Below are 17,955 nucleotides of genomic sequence, written 5' to 3' on the forward strand. Positions count from 1 at the left end.
TTTTCACTTTTGAACCTTGTCTTTTTCAATCAAATACAGGGTGATTATAAAGTCTCGATACATTTTTCAGAAAAAGAGACTTGAGATCAGAACAAATGTATTGAATGAATTCCCGAGTACATGGAAACACAAAATCAACATTGAAAGAAAAAATATCGGGCATGATAAGTGGTGTACAGGAGAAAATCCATGAAAGTGTCACCTCATCATACTTCCATATGAGCCTGAATGTCTACACATGAATTCTGATGAAGCCACCATTTCACCAAACATCTTTGAGACCATTGTCAGGTTGAGCACAGCATGCTGGATATGTAGACGTAGGTAGGTCTACTAAAGAGAGGGGATCTTCACCCTGTACACCTGTGATTTGATGTCAGCTCCAAATGCGTGGAATGCATTTTGATCACTAAACAACACGTGTTGCATCAAATCTTCCTCCTCCACTGCCTGTAACAGCTCTGCACGCATTGTTTCGCGACCAGCATGGTCCTTCCTTTCTAACTTGTGCACCATATGAAGGTAGTATGATCGTATTGTTAGGGTGTAATGGAGTGTCTTCCACACAGCCAGTTGTGGTAAAAACAGCTCCCGGCTTAGTCTCCTTCTTGTTGATGCTTTTTGGCTTCTGGTGATGGCATCTTCCACCCGTTGTACAGTTTCAGCTCCTATGCTGTGCCTTCCTAAACATTTAGCATTGTGCACAGAACCTGCTCACTTGAATTTTTGATCCAGTAACCTGATATTAGCCCTGGTTGGAGCAGGTTTGTTACATTTCTTTCAAACATTGTCTGGACCTCTTTCAATCTTAATCCCCACAAACATCCACACAGCACAGCTATTCTCTCTTCAGTAGTCAGCATCTTTCACATCACATACAAGAGAAAGAAGAAATGAACCGTTTTCACAAAAATGGGTCGAAACTTTATAATCACCCTGTATATAGATCTGTTAATTATTGTGAATATTATTTTCACAGGTTTTTTTAAAGCAAATTACATTCTGCATGCACAAAAACACCTGAAAACTTGAAGAAAAATGTAAAATTACAATCGGCATCAAATGTGTCGAGGGCTATAATCACTCGCCTGTAGCCTTCAGGCTAAGGTAATAAAGGTACATTACATCTCCAGAATCTAAAAACAACAGAAAAAGTTCATACACAACATAATCTACCATATAAAATTTTTCACTTTCTAGCGGATTTATAGTGTCGTAGAAAATGCTGCTTTCTGTTTACATTTATAAGTAAGTACACAGCATCTGGAGAAATTTTTTGTTGCATATAGGAATAGGAAATGCCAACAAGACTAAGATCTATAAAAAAATAGATGATAACCTCTTCTTCACCAACCTATCCGATAATTATGATCACATTGTCAATGTACTTTAGTTATCAATCAGATATCTGGACTACAAGTTTTACTTTGATATTCTTTCTAAAATCTAGTATAAAAGTGAAAACGTATTACCGAAATTTGAAGGAACCATAATTGTGCACAACATTAAGAATCATAAGAACAAGTTTCTGAACTGAATCTTTCTTGGAAGTGGAAATGAACAACTTGTTCATTTTGCAACTTTTTCTCGAGCAGACTTCAAAATGCATGTACTACATTCCAGACGATCTGCAAAATTCCCTGACATTTCCCCGTTTTCCAGGTTTTCCAGATGCATAGCAACCCTCCTTTTGTTTGTTGTGTTGCGAATGTTTCAAGACAAACTTGGATGTTTTTAATTGTACAGTATACAGGAAGATGGAAGTAATAGCAAATGTTTTACTATGTCAATAACATGACCAAGAATTTTGAAATAAGGAGCATGGAATTGAGAGGGGAGTTGAGGGATATCATTACCATCTTCTAGGAAAACTAGGGCAACTGAGCGGTATAATTTATTTTAGACCCTCTCCCCCTATTTCGGATATGCTAATGTAAGTACTACATTGCTTGTCTCCTTCTAAGACCACACTTCACCATTGGAATTATGAATTATAAATTTATATTTGAAGGGTCGGGGGTGGGGGGGGGGGACCAGGTAAGTCAATTTTCTGATTTAAGCAAGGTAGTGTTGTTCTTTTGACCCAAGATGAAGAAATGCATGGCTGAGAGGTATGAAACGGGGGAAAGAAGCAAGTTGGTAATGAGGTATAAGGTTTTTTCCCCATTCCATACCTCTCAACCATGCCTTTCTCCATCTTGGATCGAAAGAACAACACTACCTCGCTTAAATCAGAAAATTGACTTTACTGTTTTTCTTTACCCTGACCCTTCATTTATAAAAATTACAATGAAATGACAGAGTTCTGCACTAAGTTACATGCTATGTATACATAAATAGAAATGGTAAAATTATTGGCAATTTTATTATTATTTTTTTGCAACATTGTTTATTAAACATATCTTTATCTAACTTTGTCAAAGACTACATAAGGAATGATTTATTTTCATTCACGTGAAATATTTGCAGCCTGTTCAGATGGACATATTAAATTTATCAACATTAATGCTTCAGGTGGAAACTGAAAGGTGATAGGACTGCTCAAGCCTTGGGGTAAAAAGTGAATTTGCTTGAGGAAAATTTTGCTATTAACCTGAGTTTTGGGAACTCCTCATTGAAATCTCTTGAAACTCGTGAAGTGCACTCTCTGATAGCCAGGATTTTTGCAACAATGTCATTCTTCTGCCATCGCCCTCTCCATGTCTCACCAGATGGAGTAGTTGAAATTTTTGTGTGGAGAGAAAGATCATTGATATTTATGCCTTTGTGCCGAGACAATGTGGCATCACCTGAGAGAAAAAAATAAACATTAATGTGACTTGGAGCCCAATACAATTGAACTTTCATTACACTGGTGCAAATTCAAATTCGCAATACCAATAAAAAAGTATGATAATAATCATGACAATAATACTATTTCTAGTTTGTGATTGACCACACAAATTTGGCACAGAGTATATATACAGAGTATTTGAAAATAAGATACTTAGGAAAATATTTGGACCTAAAAGGGATGAGGAGTCAGGTGAGTGGAGAAGGTTACATAATTTAGAACTACATAAATTTGTATTCATGTCCAGATATTATTAGATTGATTAAATCAAGAAGACTTAGGTGGGCAGGCCATGTGGCACGAATGGGAGAGGAAAGAGGAGTTTACAGGATTCTTGTTGGGAAACCTGATGGTAAAAGACCTGTAGGAAGGCCAAGACGAAGACGGAGGGACAACGTTGAGATGGACCTAAAGAAAATCTGTAGGGATGGAAAAGAGTATATAAATCTTGCTCAAGATAGGGACAGATGGAAGGCCTGTGTTGCTGCAGCCATGAACCTTCAGGTTTAAGAAGGCTAGAGAGTTAGTTAGTTAGTATATATACACAGAGTGTGCTTCTCCCCTGAATATTCTATATTTATCAACACAAAGGTTGTCCTGGAAATTTGGCACAATGAATAAATTTATTAATTTTTGCAACACTTAAATGGATTTTGTGATCAAATGATTATCTCATGTGAAGTTGTGATTATTTTATAGAAAAACACTTGTAGATTTCTTTGGTATAGCACCAATGGAAACTTACATATTACAATTTATTGTTATTCTGAACAGCTCTGAATTGTTATAAATAGGGCTACGATTTTGATGACCTTAAAATTGCAAAAAAATGAACTTTCAAAAATGCATTTATGACCTAATACATGCAAGAAAATGCTCTATAAACTTAGAAAAATGACCTGAAAATTCTGAAAGATTTGTAAAACAAATTTATAAACTACCAAGAGAAATTCAAATTACTAATTAACGTTACAGTATCTATCACATGTTCATTGCGTATGGTAGTACAAGTACACTTCAAGTACTGAGTTGCAGTACACAATGAAAATCATATGAAAATTTTCAAAAGTGAATGATTGTTGGCTTTCGGACAAGAGTGCCTTGTACATGGAAAAATTTCTCTTGACTTCCACTGACACAAGAGGAGCAGCGTACTTGAAATGAACAATAGCACTTGCTGTTAAGTTACCTTCAATTCCATAGAGTGCAAATTGCTTCCCTGACAGAATGTCCAATACAGAGCACAAAACTTTGTACCCCTTGTTTTTTAACAATAATCCATCTGGCAACAATATATTTACTGATAGAGGGGGAAATCACATTGCTTGAGCTGAATTGTCAACAGCTTAGGTAAACAATACTGCACAGAATTTCTTTGTTTCTTCAAACACAGTCATTCAGAACTGACTGAAGGCAATGAGACGAGAGTTGGGAACATCTCTCCTTCAACGGGTTACATTTGCATGTAAAATGCCCCTTCTTTAACCAAAATGTAGAAAAATGCATAAAATGACTTTTAAAATGACTTAAACGGTTTAAAAAGTTTAAAAAATAACCTTTACTCCAAAAAGGGTAAAAAAAATGCCCTAACAAAGGCATCCCAATTAATTCACTTATGTGTAAAACACATTTCTATCTACTTATGCAATGTTTCTGCCTTACCAAAATCCTAGCCCTAGATATAACAGTATCAATAAGAATATCAGTTCAAACTGGTACTGGTTCAGCCTTAATAAAAATAAATAAACAAAGTTTAACTGCTTTAATGGAAGTGTTGTAGGCTTTCACAGGCATTTCCAGAAATGTTAATCAAAACTGTTCACTAATATGTGTAAATTTCCTGAATAAACACAGATGGGGAAACTGGGGTTGGCCTAATTTGGCCAATCTTAATCTGGATATGTTCAAACGTGGCAATAGCTCATCATTAGCAACATTTTAAAAACATAAAGATACCTTAAATGAATACTGATTGATAACAAATGCAATACTTCTATCAACAAAACTCGCATTATACAAAATAGATACATTGCAGAACAGCAGTACCAAGTAAAATTAACAACTTTCGCGTTTTCAGCAGCAGAAATTGTTTAATTTTTCACCATTTCAATCTGTCCAACAACGAAGAAAACAATAATTGTAAAAAAAGGTACAGTGCTCCAATGTGCTTAGCACCACGCCATGAAGGCATATAGGGGTGTGGGGGGTAACGCCCCACACTCTATTGATCCGGTCATGAGTGGGGTGATGTGATCAGCATCATGCCCCTGACTGCCTTTACCCACCAGGGTTTCCCCCAGATACCCATGTCATTCGATGCTGGGTGAGCGCCAGAGCCGCTTCAAACGTTAGAAAAGTTCCCGGATTTGAACCGGCCGGGGATCGAACCTGGGACCTTGAGCATGGTAGTCAGACACGTTACCGACTTAGCCACTGCAGCCACCATAATTGTAAATTTAATAATTTCAGCCATTAAAGCAATCAACACTAATTAACACTAGCACTCTAAAAGTATAAGCAATGATGTCCCAAGATTTAAGATGTGCTATCTAGCGAGAAATATGGAATGGGGGTACAACAACTAGAATTTTGGAAAGAACTCCATTACCCCCAAATACAAATTGTTCAAACTGAAGCTATGAAACCGTTTCTTTGATTGATTTCATTTATTTTACATCACAATTCTACTACTTTCGGCTAATTGCAAAAATGAGGATGAATGGCGATAAGATGAAACACACATAGACAGAACAGAAAACAAGCCCCACAGACAATTATACGAGGGTCACTACGAAAGTTTAGAGATACATAATAATTAAGAAAGATAAAATTATTTTCATTACTGTATTTTCTCAAAGTACTCGCCACGACATTCTATGCACTTTTGCATTCTTGTAAACTATTTTTGAAAACAGATTTTGCACTCATTTTTCTTGAGTGCTGTGAGTCATAAGTTTAACCTCTGTGGACTCCATGTTGGATGTGTAGGGGGACGCAAAGTGATACAAGAGGATGATCCCTTGTGGTCCTGTCCTGGGTAACCATTCTTGAAGCTTCTCGAAAACTTTTGGTAGGCAAACTGTTGTGAACCACTGAGCAGTAACAGTCTTTTGATCCTCCAAAGGAACAAAATGTGACATTACCTATTTTGGAGGAGAAAGCTGCCACCATTTTCTTTCCGACACTTCGGGGTAGCTTCACTTTTGTTGGTGGAATGTCATCGGGAAAAATCCACATTGTCGACTGATGTTTATTTTTCTGGATCAAACTGTTAAATCAAGATTTCGTCATCAATAATAATGTCAGAGTAACCTCTGTCACATCTGGCGAGCATTTCTTAGCACCATTCCACACAAACACGCTTTTGTTCAACTGCCAACGTGTGAGGCACCCATCGGGATGCAACTTTCCTGATTCCTAAGTAATCGTGAAGGATCTTGGACAATGCTGGCGATCCAATCTGTAGTGCTACTTTACTGTTCTTAAATGTCACTCAATTGTTTTCACTAGCCATTTTTTACACAGCAACAATGTTTTCCACAGTCACTGTCATCGCCAGAAGCCCATTTCTCTCCTTCCAATGAGTTTCGACCTGTCTTGAATTCTCAAAACCACTGAAAAATTGTCGCATGGAAAGCAGCAAGGTCCCCGAAAGCCTGTTGCAATTGCTCAAGGCTCTGCGTCTCATTTAACCCACTCTTGAAATCATAGAAAATAATAGTAGGAAAGTGATCTCTTCCCAGCTACATATCTGCAGGCAACTGATGCCACTCGGATCGAAACAAACAAAACCCTCCCAGCAACACCGATAAGCCAAGCAGGTTGAAACTTGCACGGGCGAATCAGCTAAGATGTTGCTGGCGACCGCATCTCTTGGAAGTGGAACAATGAACCATAACACAGCCTATCTCAAAACTTTCGTAGTGTCCCTCATACTGGCAGAAGGACAGACAACAGGGCCTTGCTAGTTTGTAATATGCAGTCTAAGGTATACTGTGTGGAAGGGAGGTTGACATTTGGTTGAATCACCCCTTGCAACCTGAAATTGTTTCTTATATATACTTACGACTCCTTGTCTTTAATCCTAGCCAACTTTGATCTTTAAAGTTTATCTTCTTTAGATCCTGTCCAGTTTCAACCGCCAACTCTGTAAATAAAGAAATGCAAATTGTAAGCTTACATATCATAAAGTAAAAAAAAAGAAAGAAAGAAAAAAAAAGAAAACGAGAGAGAGAGAAAGATTTTGTGAGAAATATAATTTACTTTTGGCACACACTGTGCATGGGTGTATAATGTGATATCTTGCCTACCGGCTGTGTGACTGCCCAGGGTGCACGGCGCTCAGTTCTTCTGTAGTTTGTGGACGAAGTGAACTGTACATGTGTACTCCGTTGGAAAAGAAATTAAGTGTGAAAGTGGAACAGCATATCAATCTGAAGTTTCTTATAAAACTTGGAAAATCCGCCACAGATACGTATGGTTTGTGGAAGGAAGTGTACGGAGATGTGTGTTTATCACGCAATCAAGTATTTGAGTGGTTTCAAAGGTTCAGAGACGGACGAGAAGTGATTGCGAACGACAAGCATCCTGGACGGTCTTTCACGTCAAAAAAGGAATCAAACATTGCAAATGTCGGTGAATTGATTCAAATCGTGTACCCGAAGGTCAAACTGTCAACCAACAATATTTCATTATGATGCTGATGACCCTTCGTGGGCGAGTAAGAACACGACGACCTGATTTGTGGAAAAGCAAGTCATGGATTCTTCATCAGGACAATGTTTCTGCCCACATCGCATTGTCAGTGAAGGCTTTATTGGCAAAGTATGGGATCTCAGTGTTAGAACATCCACCCTATTCACCGGATCTTGCTTGCTGCGACTTTATTTTATTCCCAAAGGTCAAATCAGCAATGAAAGAAACAAGATTTAAGACTGTAGAATGTGTGAAAACAAAAGCGAGGGAGATCATGAACATGGTTTCGGAAAATGATTTCCAGCACTGCTTCCAGAAATGGAAGATTCGTATGCGGTGTATCAACAGGGCAGGGGAGTACATTGAAGGGGATAATGTTCATATTGTACAAAATAACCAATAAAACACCACACTGTGTGGGGACAAAAAGTTTCGAAAAAAGTGCATATTATACATGAGTAAATATCGTAATTTTGGCAAAACTTTTTCTGGATTGATTATAGAACAGATTCTTCCATATTAGACGACACATTACTTCTTGGATACAACCGTTTTTACTGAGCTGCTTGAGTTTGCTGTTCTGTGTGATGGTGACAGTGATAATGATAGAATTATAAACTTTCTGGTAACCAACTTCGGACTTGTGCTGCGTTAGTCTACTCCAAAATTATTGAAGATGGAATGGCGCAGTTGAGAAATGGTGAACCCGATGATTCTAGAAGTGATGTTAGTGCTGTATCTACGTATTTCAGTGGCTGATGCGATTGAATTTGAAGTTAGAATTCCTCAGTGAAAGCTATTGAGGCAGATAGCAACAAGCTCAGAATCCGAAATTATTGATAAAAACAGTAACACAAGCACTTAACGCAAGGCTGAAGTAAAAGTAACGCCATCATGCCAAAGAAAAAAGCTTCGAGTTCATCAGTGGGTGAAAGAGGTGACATTGAAAATACATCTTCTTTGGAGTTCACATGTCCTGATTTACTTCAAAATGATTTTACACTGGTTCAAATATTCAAATGTTTTTTAAGATGAAATTCAATCCACAATTCAGTTTGCTGTAGATTGATTGAATTGTTGTTTTGAGTTCACTTTATACACAGATCGACTAATCAGGACTGGAACTACAATTTAAAAGTGGGATCCGAACTATTATGTGCCTCCACCGGGTATCAAACCAGAGTTTGCTGTAGAGAAAGAAAAAAAGGTAATAAATTAAAAAAACAAAGCTACCCTTTTAATATGTTTTACACTTTGCAAAGTGGACTCAAGCCTTTCATTGCAATAATATTCCTTTCTGGATACAATGTACCAGAGAGCCTTATCAAGATGCATAGACTGGAAACAACAATTCCAGAGATGGGAGTAGGCGTCTCTGTAGTCATGGATTTGATATATGTGCCACAAAAATAAGACATATATTTTTCTAAATTATTGAAATATGCATATATATATATATATCTATACAGGTATTGGACAAAATAATGGAAACACGAGTTTGAAAGAGGTCGAATTGTTGGTGCCCGTTTCACTGGAGCATCTGTGAGCAAAACAGCAAAGTTATGCGGTGTAACACGAGGCACGGTCTCGAAAGTCATGACCGCATACACAGTGCACGGTGAAACAGGGTCTGCTAAGCACAATAGTGGTTGAAAGACGAAGCTGCAGAAAAGGGACCGCCGGGCCTTGAAGCGTACTGTGACGTTGAAGAAGAAAACAATGGCCTCCAAAGTGACTACAGAACTTAATCAGCACCTAAACACCCCGTGTCATGCAAAACAGTGAGGCGGGAACTGCATCAAATGGGTATCCATGGGCATGTTACTATTGCCAAGTCCCTAATAACTGAGACGAGTGCTCAAAGGTGACATGCATGATGCAATGACCACAAAACTTGGACGTTGGAGGACTGGAAACATGTCATTTGGTCAGACGAGTCCACCTTTACCCTCTTCCCCACTACTGGACGCATGTTTGTATGGCGAACACCCTCGGCAGCATACGATGTGGACTGTCACCGCCCGACTGTCAAACATGGTGGCGGCTCTATTATGGTCTGGGGCACTATATCATGGTATTCGGCAGCCCCATTGTCACATTACACGGTCGGGTCTCATAAGCAGTGTATAGAGAACTCTTGGGTAACCAGATCCACCCAATGGTGCAAACCTTATTTCCAAACCGGAATGCCATCTTCTAGGATGATAATGGCCCCCATTCATACTGCTGGCACTGTTCAACAGTGGTTTCCAGAGCATGCTTATGAGGTTCAACATCTTCCTTGGCCCACCCAGTCCCCAGACCTGAATATCATCGAGCCTCTGTGGGCTGTTTTGGAATCCAGGGTTCGGCGTCGATTTCCACCTCCTTCGTCTCTACCTGAGCTGGAGGCTGTGCTGCATGAAGAATGGCTTCAAATTCCACTCACCACCATTCAGGACTTGTATCGGTCTATTCCGTCTCGAATCCAAGTTGTATTGCATGCTAAAGGTGGCCCCAGACCGTATTAATACATGATGTTCCGACTTCCACAGGCGTTTCCATTATTTTGTCCAATACCTGTATATATATGATACAAACTTTTACACAAATAAAAAAGTATTACATTTACTTATAATTTCTGCCAAATATCTGCATACTTTGCAATATTTTATCACATTACGTAATCAAAAATTAATGGTGTCGTTCATAGGCACTGTCGACATTTGTCAACATGCTGCAACTTAAATTCTATTGATTGAAAAAATAAAAATCGTGATTTTTTGTTAATTTTACACTTAAATTACAAAGATAGGTAAAGGATATAAGATATTTCAAACAAAAAATAATTTGGGCAGAAATGGGTTAATAAAAATAATTACTTTTTTTAGCAATACATTATATTTCAAGAACAGACTTAGCTTTTTCTAGAGTAATACACATCTGCCGAGATGTAAACTATGGATGAATATTACGAACTATTCATGCCAATGGAGCCTCCATATTCTTTATTTGTATATATATACATGTTGGACGAGGAATATATTATGGATCCTATTTATATATTCACACATGATCTATTGGAGTTATAATTATATTAACAACAATAGCAACAGCATTTGTTGGATATGTACTACCATGGGGTCAAATGTCATTCTGAGGAGCTACAGTAATTACTAATTTGCTTTCTGCAATTCCATACTTAGGAACTATACTAGTTCAATGAATTTGAGGTGGATTCGCAGTAGATAGTGCTACATTAACCCGATTCTTCGCCTTTCATTTTTTATTACCATTTATTTTAAGAGCAATATCCATAATTCTTTTACTCTTTTTACATCAAACCGGATCTAATAATCCACTATCTATTAATAGTAACATGGATAAAATCCCATTCCATCCATACTTCTCCATAAAAGACACGCTAGGATTTATAATTACAATTTTAAGATTAATACAACTCTCATTAATATTTCCAACAACCCTAGGAGATCCGGAAAATTTTACCCCAGCAAACCCGCTAGTAACTCCAGTACATATTCAACCAGAATGATACTTTCTATTTGCATATGCCATCCTACGATCAATTCCAAATAAGCTTGGAGGAGTGGTAGCACTAGTATTATCTATTATAATTTTATTTATTATACCCATACATCATAAAAGAAATTTTCGTGGACTACAATTCTACCCTTTAAATCAAATATTATTTTGATTAATATTTGCAACCTTTATTTTATTAACTTGAATTGGAGCCCGACCAGTAGAAACTCCATACATCACTACTGGACAAGTATTAACAATTATATATTTTATATATTTCATTATATCTCCCGCAACACTACTATTATGAGATAAAATTTTAAAAAAATGACTTCTTGACTGAAACTTTAAGTGTATGTCTTGAAAACATAAAATAGAATGTAAATATTCTAGAAGTCTTCACATTCTAATTATTATGCAACTAAATATAAATTGATACAATTAAGCCCCTAAAGCCAACAACAACAAAAAAAAAATTAAAGAAACCGGAAGAAAACTCCTTCAAGCTAAATATATAAGCCTATCATAACGAAATCGTGGTAGTGTACCTCGAATTCAAATATAAATAAATCCTAAAAAAATAACCCTCAACTAAAAAAAATAAGAAAAATGGTATCCCCCCAACCACAAAATTCTAAATAAAACACTTATAAATAAAATACTAGCATATTCAGATATAAAAATTAAAGCAAACCCCCCAGCAATATACTCAACATTAAACCCTCTCAGACTCTCCTTCAGCAAAATCAAAAGGAGTTCGATTAGTTTCAGCTAAACAAGAACTCAATCAGGCTAAAGCCAATGGTAAGGCAATAAAAATAAATCATAAATAATCCTGAAAAATACTAAATAAAAGTAAATTATAACCACCAATTAAAAAAATAAAAGATAATAAAATTAACACCAATCTAACCTCATAGGAAATAGTTTGAGCAACTGCTCGAAGACCTCCAAGCAATGCATAATTAGAATTAGATGATCACCCGGCAGATATTACTCTATATACCCCCATTCTCATACAACATAAAAAGAAAAATACACCCAAATAAAAATTAAATAATAAGGTATGATATGGAAAAACAACCCAAACCAACAAAGATAAAAATAAACTAAAAACTGGAGATATATAGTACGGATAATAATTTCTCAAAGTAGGTAGTGTCTGCTCCTTAGTAAATAATTTAACTGCATCAGCAAAAGGCTGAAAAATACCACAAATTCCAACCCGATTAGGACCCCTACGAATCTGAATATATCCTAAAACCCTATGCTCAAATAAAGTAAAAAAAGCAACTCTAATTAAAACACATACAACTAAAATAATAAAAGAAATAACTCCAATAAATAAGTCTAATATCATTTACTATAAAAAGAAATTTATCTTTATTTTTGAATTCTAAATTCAATGCACTTCTCTGCCATAATAGTAATTATTATTAATCAATATTATTATATATAATATAAGTATTTGGTCCTTTCGTACTGAAACACTTTAAATATTAAGAGATAGAAACCAACCTGGCTCACGCCGGTTTGAACTCAGATCATGTAAGAAATTAAAGGTCGAACAGACCATCAAATTTGAAATGCTACACCCAAATGATATCTTAATCCAACATCGAGGTCGCAACCCCTCCTGTCGATATGATCTCTCAAGAAAGATTACGCTGTTATCCCTAAGGTAACTTATTCTTTAAATCACTAAAAATGGATCCAAATAACAAAAATTATTGAACATTAAATAAAAAAGAGTTAATTATTATCTTCCCATCACCCCAACAAAATATTATTTAATAACATATATAATTATATTACTAATCAAAACATTACTAAAATAATATAAAGATCTATAGGGTCTTATCGTCCCCTTAAAAAAATAAAGCCTTTTCACTTTAAAGTAAAATTATATACTAATTAATTAAAGACAGTCTATTCCTCGTCCAACCATTCATTCTAGCCCCCAATTAAGAGACTAATGATTATGCTACCTTCGCACGGTCAAAATACCGCGGCCATTAAACAAGCGTCATTGGGCAGGTTATACTTCATATAAAATCATGAAAAGATGTTTTTGATAAACAGGCGAGAATAAATTTTGCCTAATTCCTCTAATTAATTAATTAAATATACTAATAGAATCATAATTTCCAAATAAAACTAATTAAAAGATATAATTAGGTAAACAAGTAAAACCAAACTAAATTTTTAATAAAATTCCAAATAAATTATAACAAAATTACAAAAATTAGCAATCTCCAAACCAACAAATATAATAGTTTACTATAAAGTTATAACCAACATATCGACCAGAAGCACATCCCCCTGGTCATAACTAAACATTAATATTATAATATATATATTAATATAAAAAATATTAAAATGTAAAACTACATTAAATATAATTCCCCAATAACTAGATATAAGATAAGTCGAATAACATTTTATTACAAATAGCAATTTTAACAGAAAAATATAACACTTTTACCTTAAAATTAACCTACTAGCTCCTCACCTTTCGAGAAAACAGAATATTCAATTAAAATTTAATCCTCCCTGATACAAAAGGTACGATTATTAACATCTCCTATAATAAAAATTAATATTTCATATATTTAATAAATCCCAACACTGTACTAATAACCTATAACAAACTAATTTATATATACTAAGTATACAACCAACCCCAATAAAATTACTTTTCATATCTAATCAATTTATAAACAAAATTTAAATAGTAATAAAATTTCTATCAAAATATGTCGAATCGCACGACTAACTACTCAATGTAAATGAATATTCTAACTAACAGAAATATTTTGATACTAATCAAACCAGGCACACCTTCCGGTACACCTACTATGTTACGACTTATCTCACCTATATAAATGAGAGCGACGGGCGATGTGTGCATACCCTAGAGCTAATAAATCAAAATGCTATTCTAAAACAAAATTACAATTAAATCCAATTTCAAATATATATTTTCAATATATTATCCAAATCAACACAATGTAACCCATCTCCCCCTACTAATAAACTGCACCTTGACCTGAAATATATTTCAATAGAAAAAAAAAATATATATATTTAAATATTCAAATTACGGCGGTATACAAACTGATATTTACAATAATAGGCTAAATAAAACGTGGAATATCGATTACGGGACAGGTTCCTCTAAATAGAATAAAGCACCGCCAAATTCTTTGAGTTTCAAGATCATAACTAATACTACTCAGACCAAATTTACAATGATAATAATAGGGTATCTAATCCTAGTTTAATACACCACCTTTATAGAATTAATAAAAATAAAGAACAAATTATATTAAAAATTTCACCTAATAAATAAAATATAAACAACCAAAAATCAATTATTACTACAATTAAGCCAACAGCTTTCCACTTATGTCCCCACGTCTAACCGCGGCAGCTGGCACGAATTTAGCCGGACAAAATAAATATTAAAATTTAAAATCCTGTAATCTAATTTACATTAAAATTAAACAAACCCACACACTGCGACCTAAATTCAGATATACCATCTCAACCCATAAAAAATTGACGGAAATTCTACCTCTCTTTAACAAATACATATGTAAAATTTAACTAAGGAAATTTAAGCTAGAATAAAACTTTAACCTTAAAATATAAAGAGAGGTTCTTTATTATCATATAATATGCATTAAATTAAATTAAATTATAATTAGGAATTATTTCACGAAAATTTCCCCTCATTTAATTTCTACTCACTTTCCCATACTATATAGAACACAATTTTTTTTCCCTCAAAATTGTGTTCTATATAGATATATTAACTTCTTTTTTCTCTAAACTCAATAAGTGTTAAAATGACATATTAAGTAAGTCAATTACTTTAAGTTAGACTACAAACACTTAAAAAAAATTAGGTAAAATTAAAAACAATTCTGAAGTATTTTATATTATTTAATAATATTTTATTAACCATAAAAATAAAAGTCCAATAAATAATATTATTAACCCACTATTATAATATTTTTATAAATAAGATGTCTGAAAAAGGATTACCATGATAGGGTAAAGTATACATGAAATTTAACATGTTCTTATTATTTTATTATGAATAAAATTCATTTTTTATAATTGAAAGAATTAAACTTTCTCCAATGGTATCAAACCCCATAGTGCATCATACACCAAAATATAATAAAAAGGTAAGCTAATTAAGCTAGAGGGCTCATACGCCACATATGAAGGTTTATAATTAATCCTTCACTTTTTAATGCTCACAACCCCCAAAAAAATAATATTCCTATTGACCCTCACAATAGGAACCCTCCTTTCTATTTCTTCCACCTCATGATATGGAGCCTGAATAGGCTTAGAAATTAATTTAATATCTTTTATTCCATTAATTTCTACACCAAATAATCAATGAAATACAGAAGCATCACTTAAGTACTTCCTAATTCAAGCATTAGCATCATCAATAATTTTGGCTGCAGCATTAGTTATAATTAATTCAGTAAATTTCAATATACAGACCCAGCTTTTAACCATAGCTTTATTAATAAAAATAGGAGCTGATCCATTTCATATCTGAATACCAGAAGTTATAGAAGGAATAACATGAATTAACTGTCTAGTAATAACAACTATTCAAAAAATTGCTCCATCAATATTACTTAGTTATGTAATCGACAGTTTAAACATAATTCTAATTTTAACAATTAGAGCATCAGCAATTATTGGAGCAATTGGAGGATTAAATCAAACCTCATTACGAAAAATTATAGCCTTTTCATCAATTAACCATATATCATGAATTATTCTAAGAATAACATCAGAAGATAACACCTGATTAACATACTTACTACTATACATCCTTATCACTACCTCTGCCATTATACTATTTTCAATAAACAAGACATACTACGTCCATCAACTGTTCATATTAAAACTTCCTCCAATTAAAAAAATGTCCTTATTTATATCAATACTATCTCTTGGTGGACTACCACCACTACTAGGGTTTTTACCAAAATGAATAGTTATTATTCAAACAACCAACCTTAGGCAATTAATTATAATCATAATCCTAATTAGTATATCATTATTAAGCCTATACTACTACTTACGAACCTCACTTACATCAATTTTAATAAATTATAAAACTAATATATGAAATATTATTAACAACAAACCATTAAATTTAAAAGAACAAGTATTATCGGTAGTTACAATTTTTCTCTCAGTTTGTGGATTACCTCTAATTCAACCAATTTATATATCTCTATAAAATTTTTATAAGGTTTTAAGTTAATTTTAAACTAATGACCTTCAAAGTCATAAATAAGAGGTATTCTTTTAGGCCTTAATACATACAACGTATCACCCTGCAGTTCAAAATTAATGAGAGAGTTCAAAACTCATAAATAAATTTACAGTTTATCACCTATAACTTCAGTCATCTCATTCTTGCAACGATGATTATTTTCTACTAACCATAAAGATATTGGTACAATATATTTAATTTTTGGAGTCTGATCAGGAATAGTTGGAACATCATTAAGTATTTTAATCCATATAGAATTAGGTCAACCAGGAAGTTTGATTGGAGATGATCAAATCTACAATGTAATTGTAACTGCACACGCATTTATTATAATTTTTTTCATAGTAATACCTATTATAATTGGAGGGTTTGGGAATTGATTAGTACCTCTAATAATTGGAGCCCCAGACATGGCCTTCCCACGATTAAATAATATAAGATTTTGATTACTACCCCCATCATTAACTCTACTATTATCAGGAAGAATTGTAGAAAGTGGTGCAGGAACTGGTTGAACCGTATATCCTCCCCTATCTGCAGGAATTGCACATGCCGGAGCCTCTGTAGATCTATCAATTTTTTCATTACATTTAGCAGGAGTCTCCTCTATTCTAGGGGCAGTAAATTTTATTACAACGGTAATTAATATACGAACTATAGGAATATCCATAGAACGAGTACCATTATTTGTATGATCAGTAGTAATCACCGCAGTTCTCCTATTATTATCACTACCAGTTCTAGCGGGAGCAATTACCATGTTATTAACAGATCGAAATTTAAATACCTCATTTTTTGATCCATCCGGTGGTGGGGGCCCTATTTTATATCAACACCTATTCTGATTCTTTGGACACCCAGAAGTGTATATTCTAATTCTACCAGGATTTGGAATAATTTCACATATTGTAACTCAAGAAAGAGGTAAAAAAGAAACATTTGGAGTCCTTGGAATAATTTATGCAATAATAGCAATCGGATTTCTAGGATTTATTGTATGGGCACATCATATATTTACTGTAGGAATAGATGTTGATACACGAGCATACTTTACTGCAGCTACAATAATCATTGCCGTACCAACAGGAATTAAGGTATTTAGATGAATTGCCACACTCCATGGAACACAAATTAATTACTCCCCATCAATATTATGAGCATTGGGATTTATTTTCTTATTTACAATAGGGGGATTAACAGGAGTAGTACTAGCAAATTCATCACTAGACATTGTACTACATGATACATACTATGTTGTAGCACATTTTCATTATGTATTATCTATAGGAGCAGTATTTGCTATTATAGCAGGACTAGTACATTGATTTCCACTATTTACAAGAGTAATAATAAATCCAGATTGATTAAAAATTCAATTTATCTCAATATTTATTGGAGTCAACTTAACATTCTTTCCACAACATTTTCTGGGGTTAAGAGGAATACCACGACGATATTCGGACTATCCAGATGCATACACAATATGAAATATTGTTTCAAGATTAGGATCAATCTTATCATTTACAGCAGTAATTATTATAATTTTTATTACATGAGAAGGTATAACAAGTGCTCGACCAACATTATT

At 34.2% G+C, this 17,955-nt stretch overlaps 1 protein-coding gene across 1 annotated transcript in view; it reads right to left on the reverse strand.

Annotated features, from left to right (window-relative positions):
- Ilk (integrin linked kinase) overlaps nt 1–17,955 on the reverse strand; it is a 113,203-nt gene that overhangs the window by 23,030 nt on the left and 72,218 nt on the right. The window contains exons 4-5 of the mRNA XM_083126353.1: nt 6,900–6,980; nt 2,594–2,789 (exon numbers count right to left, since the gene is read on the reverse strand). Of these exons, the coding sequence (XP_082982479.1) occupies nt 2,594–2,789; nt 6,900–6,980 (277 nt within the window). The remainder of the gene's footprint in view (nt 1–2,593; nt 2,790–6,899; nt 6,981–17,955) is intronic.

This window comes from Lepisma saccharinum, chromosome 8 (genome assembly GCF_977018435.1).
Source record: "Lepisma saccharinum chromosome 8, izLepSacc3.1, whole genome shotgun sequence".
NCBI classification, from domain to species: domain Eukaryota; kingdom Metazoa; phylum Arthropoda; class Insecta; order Zygentoma; family Lepismatidae; genus Lepisma; species Lepisma saccharinum.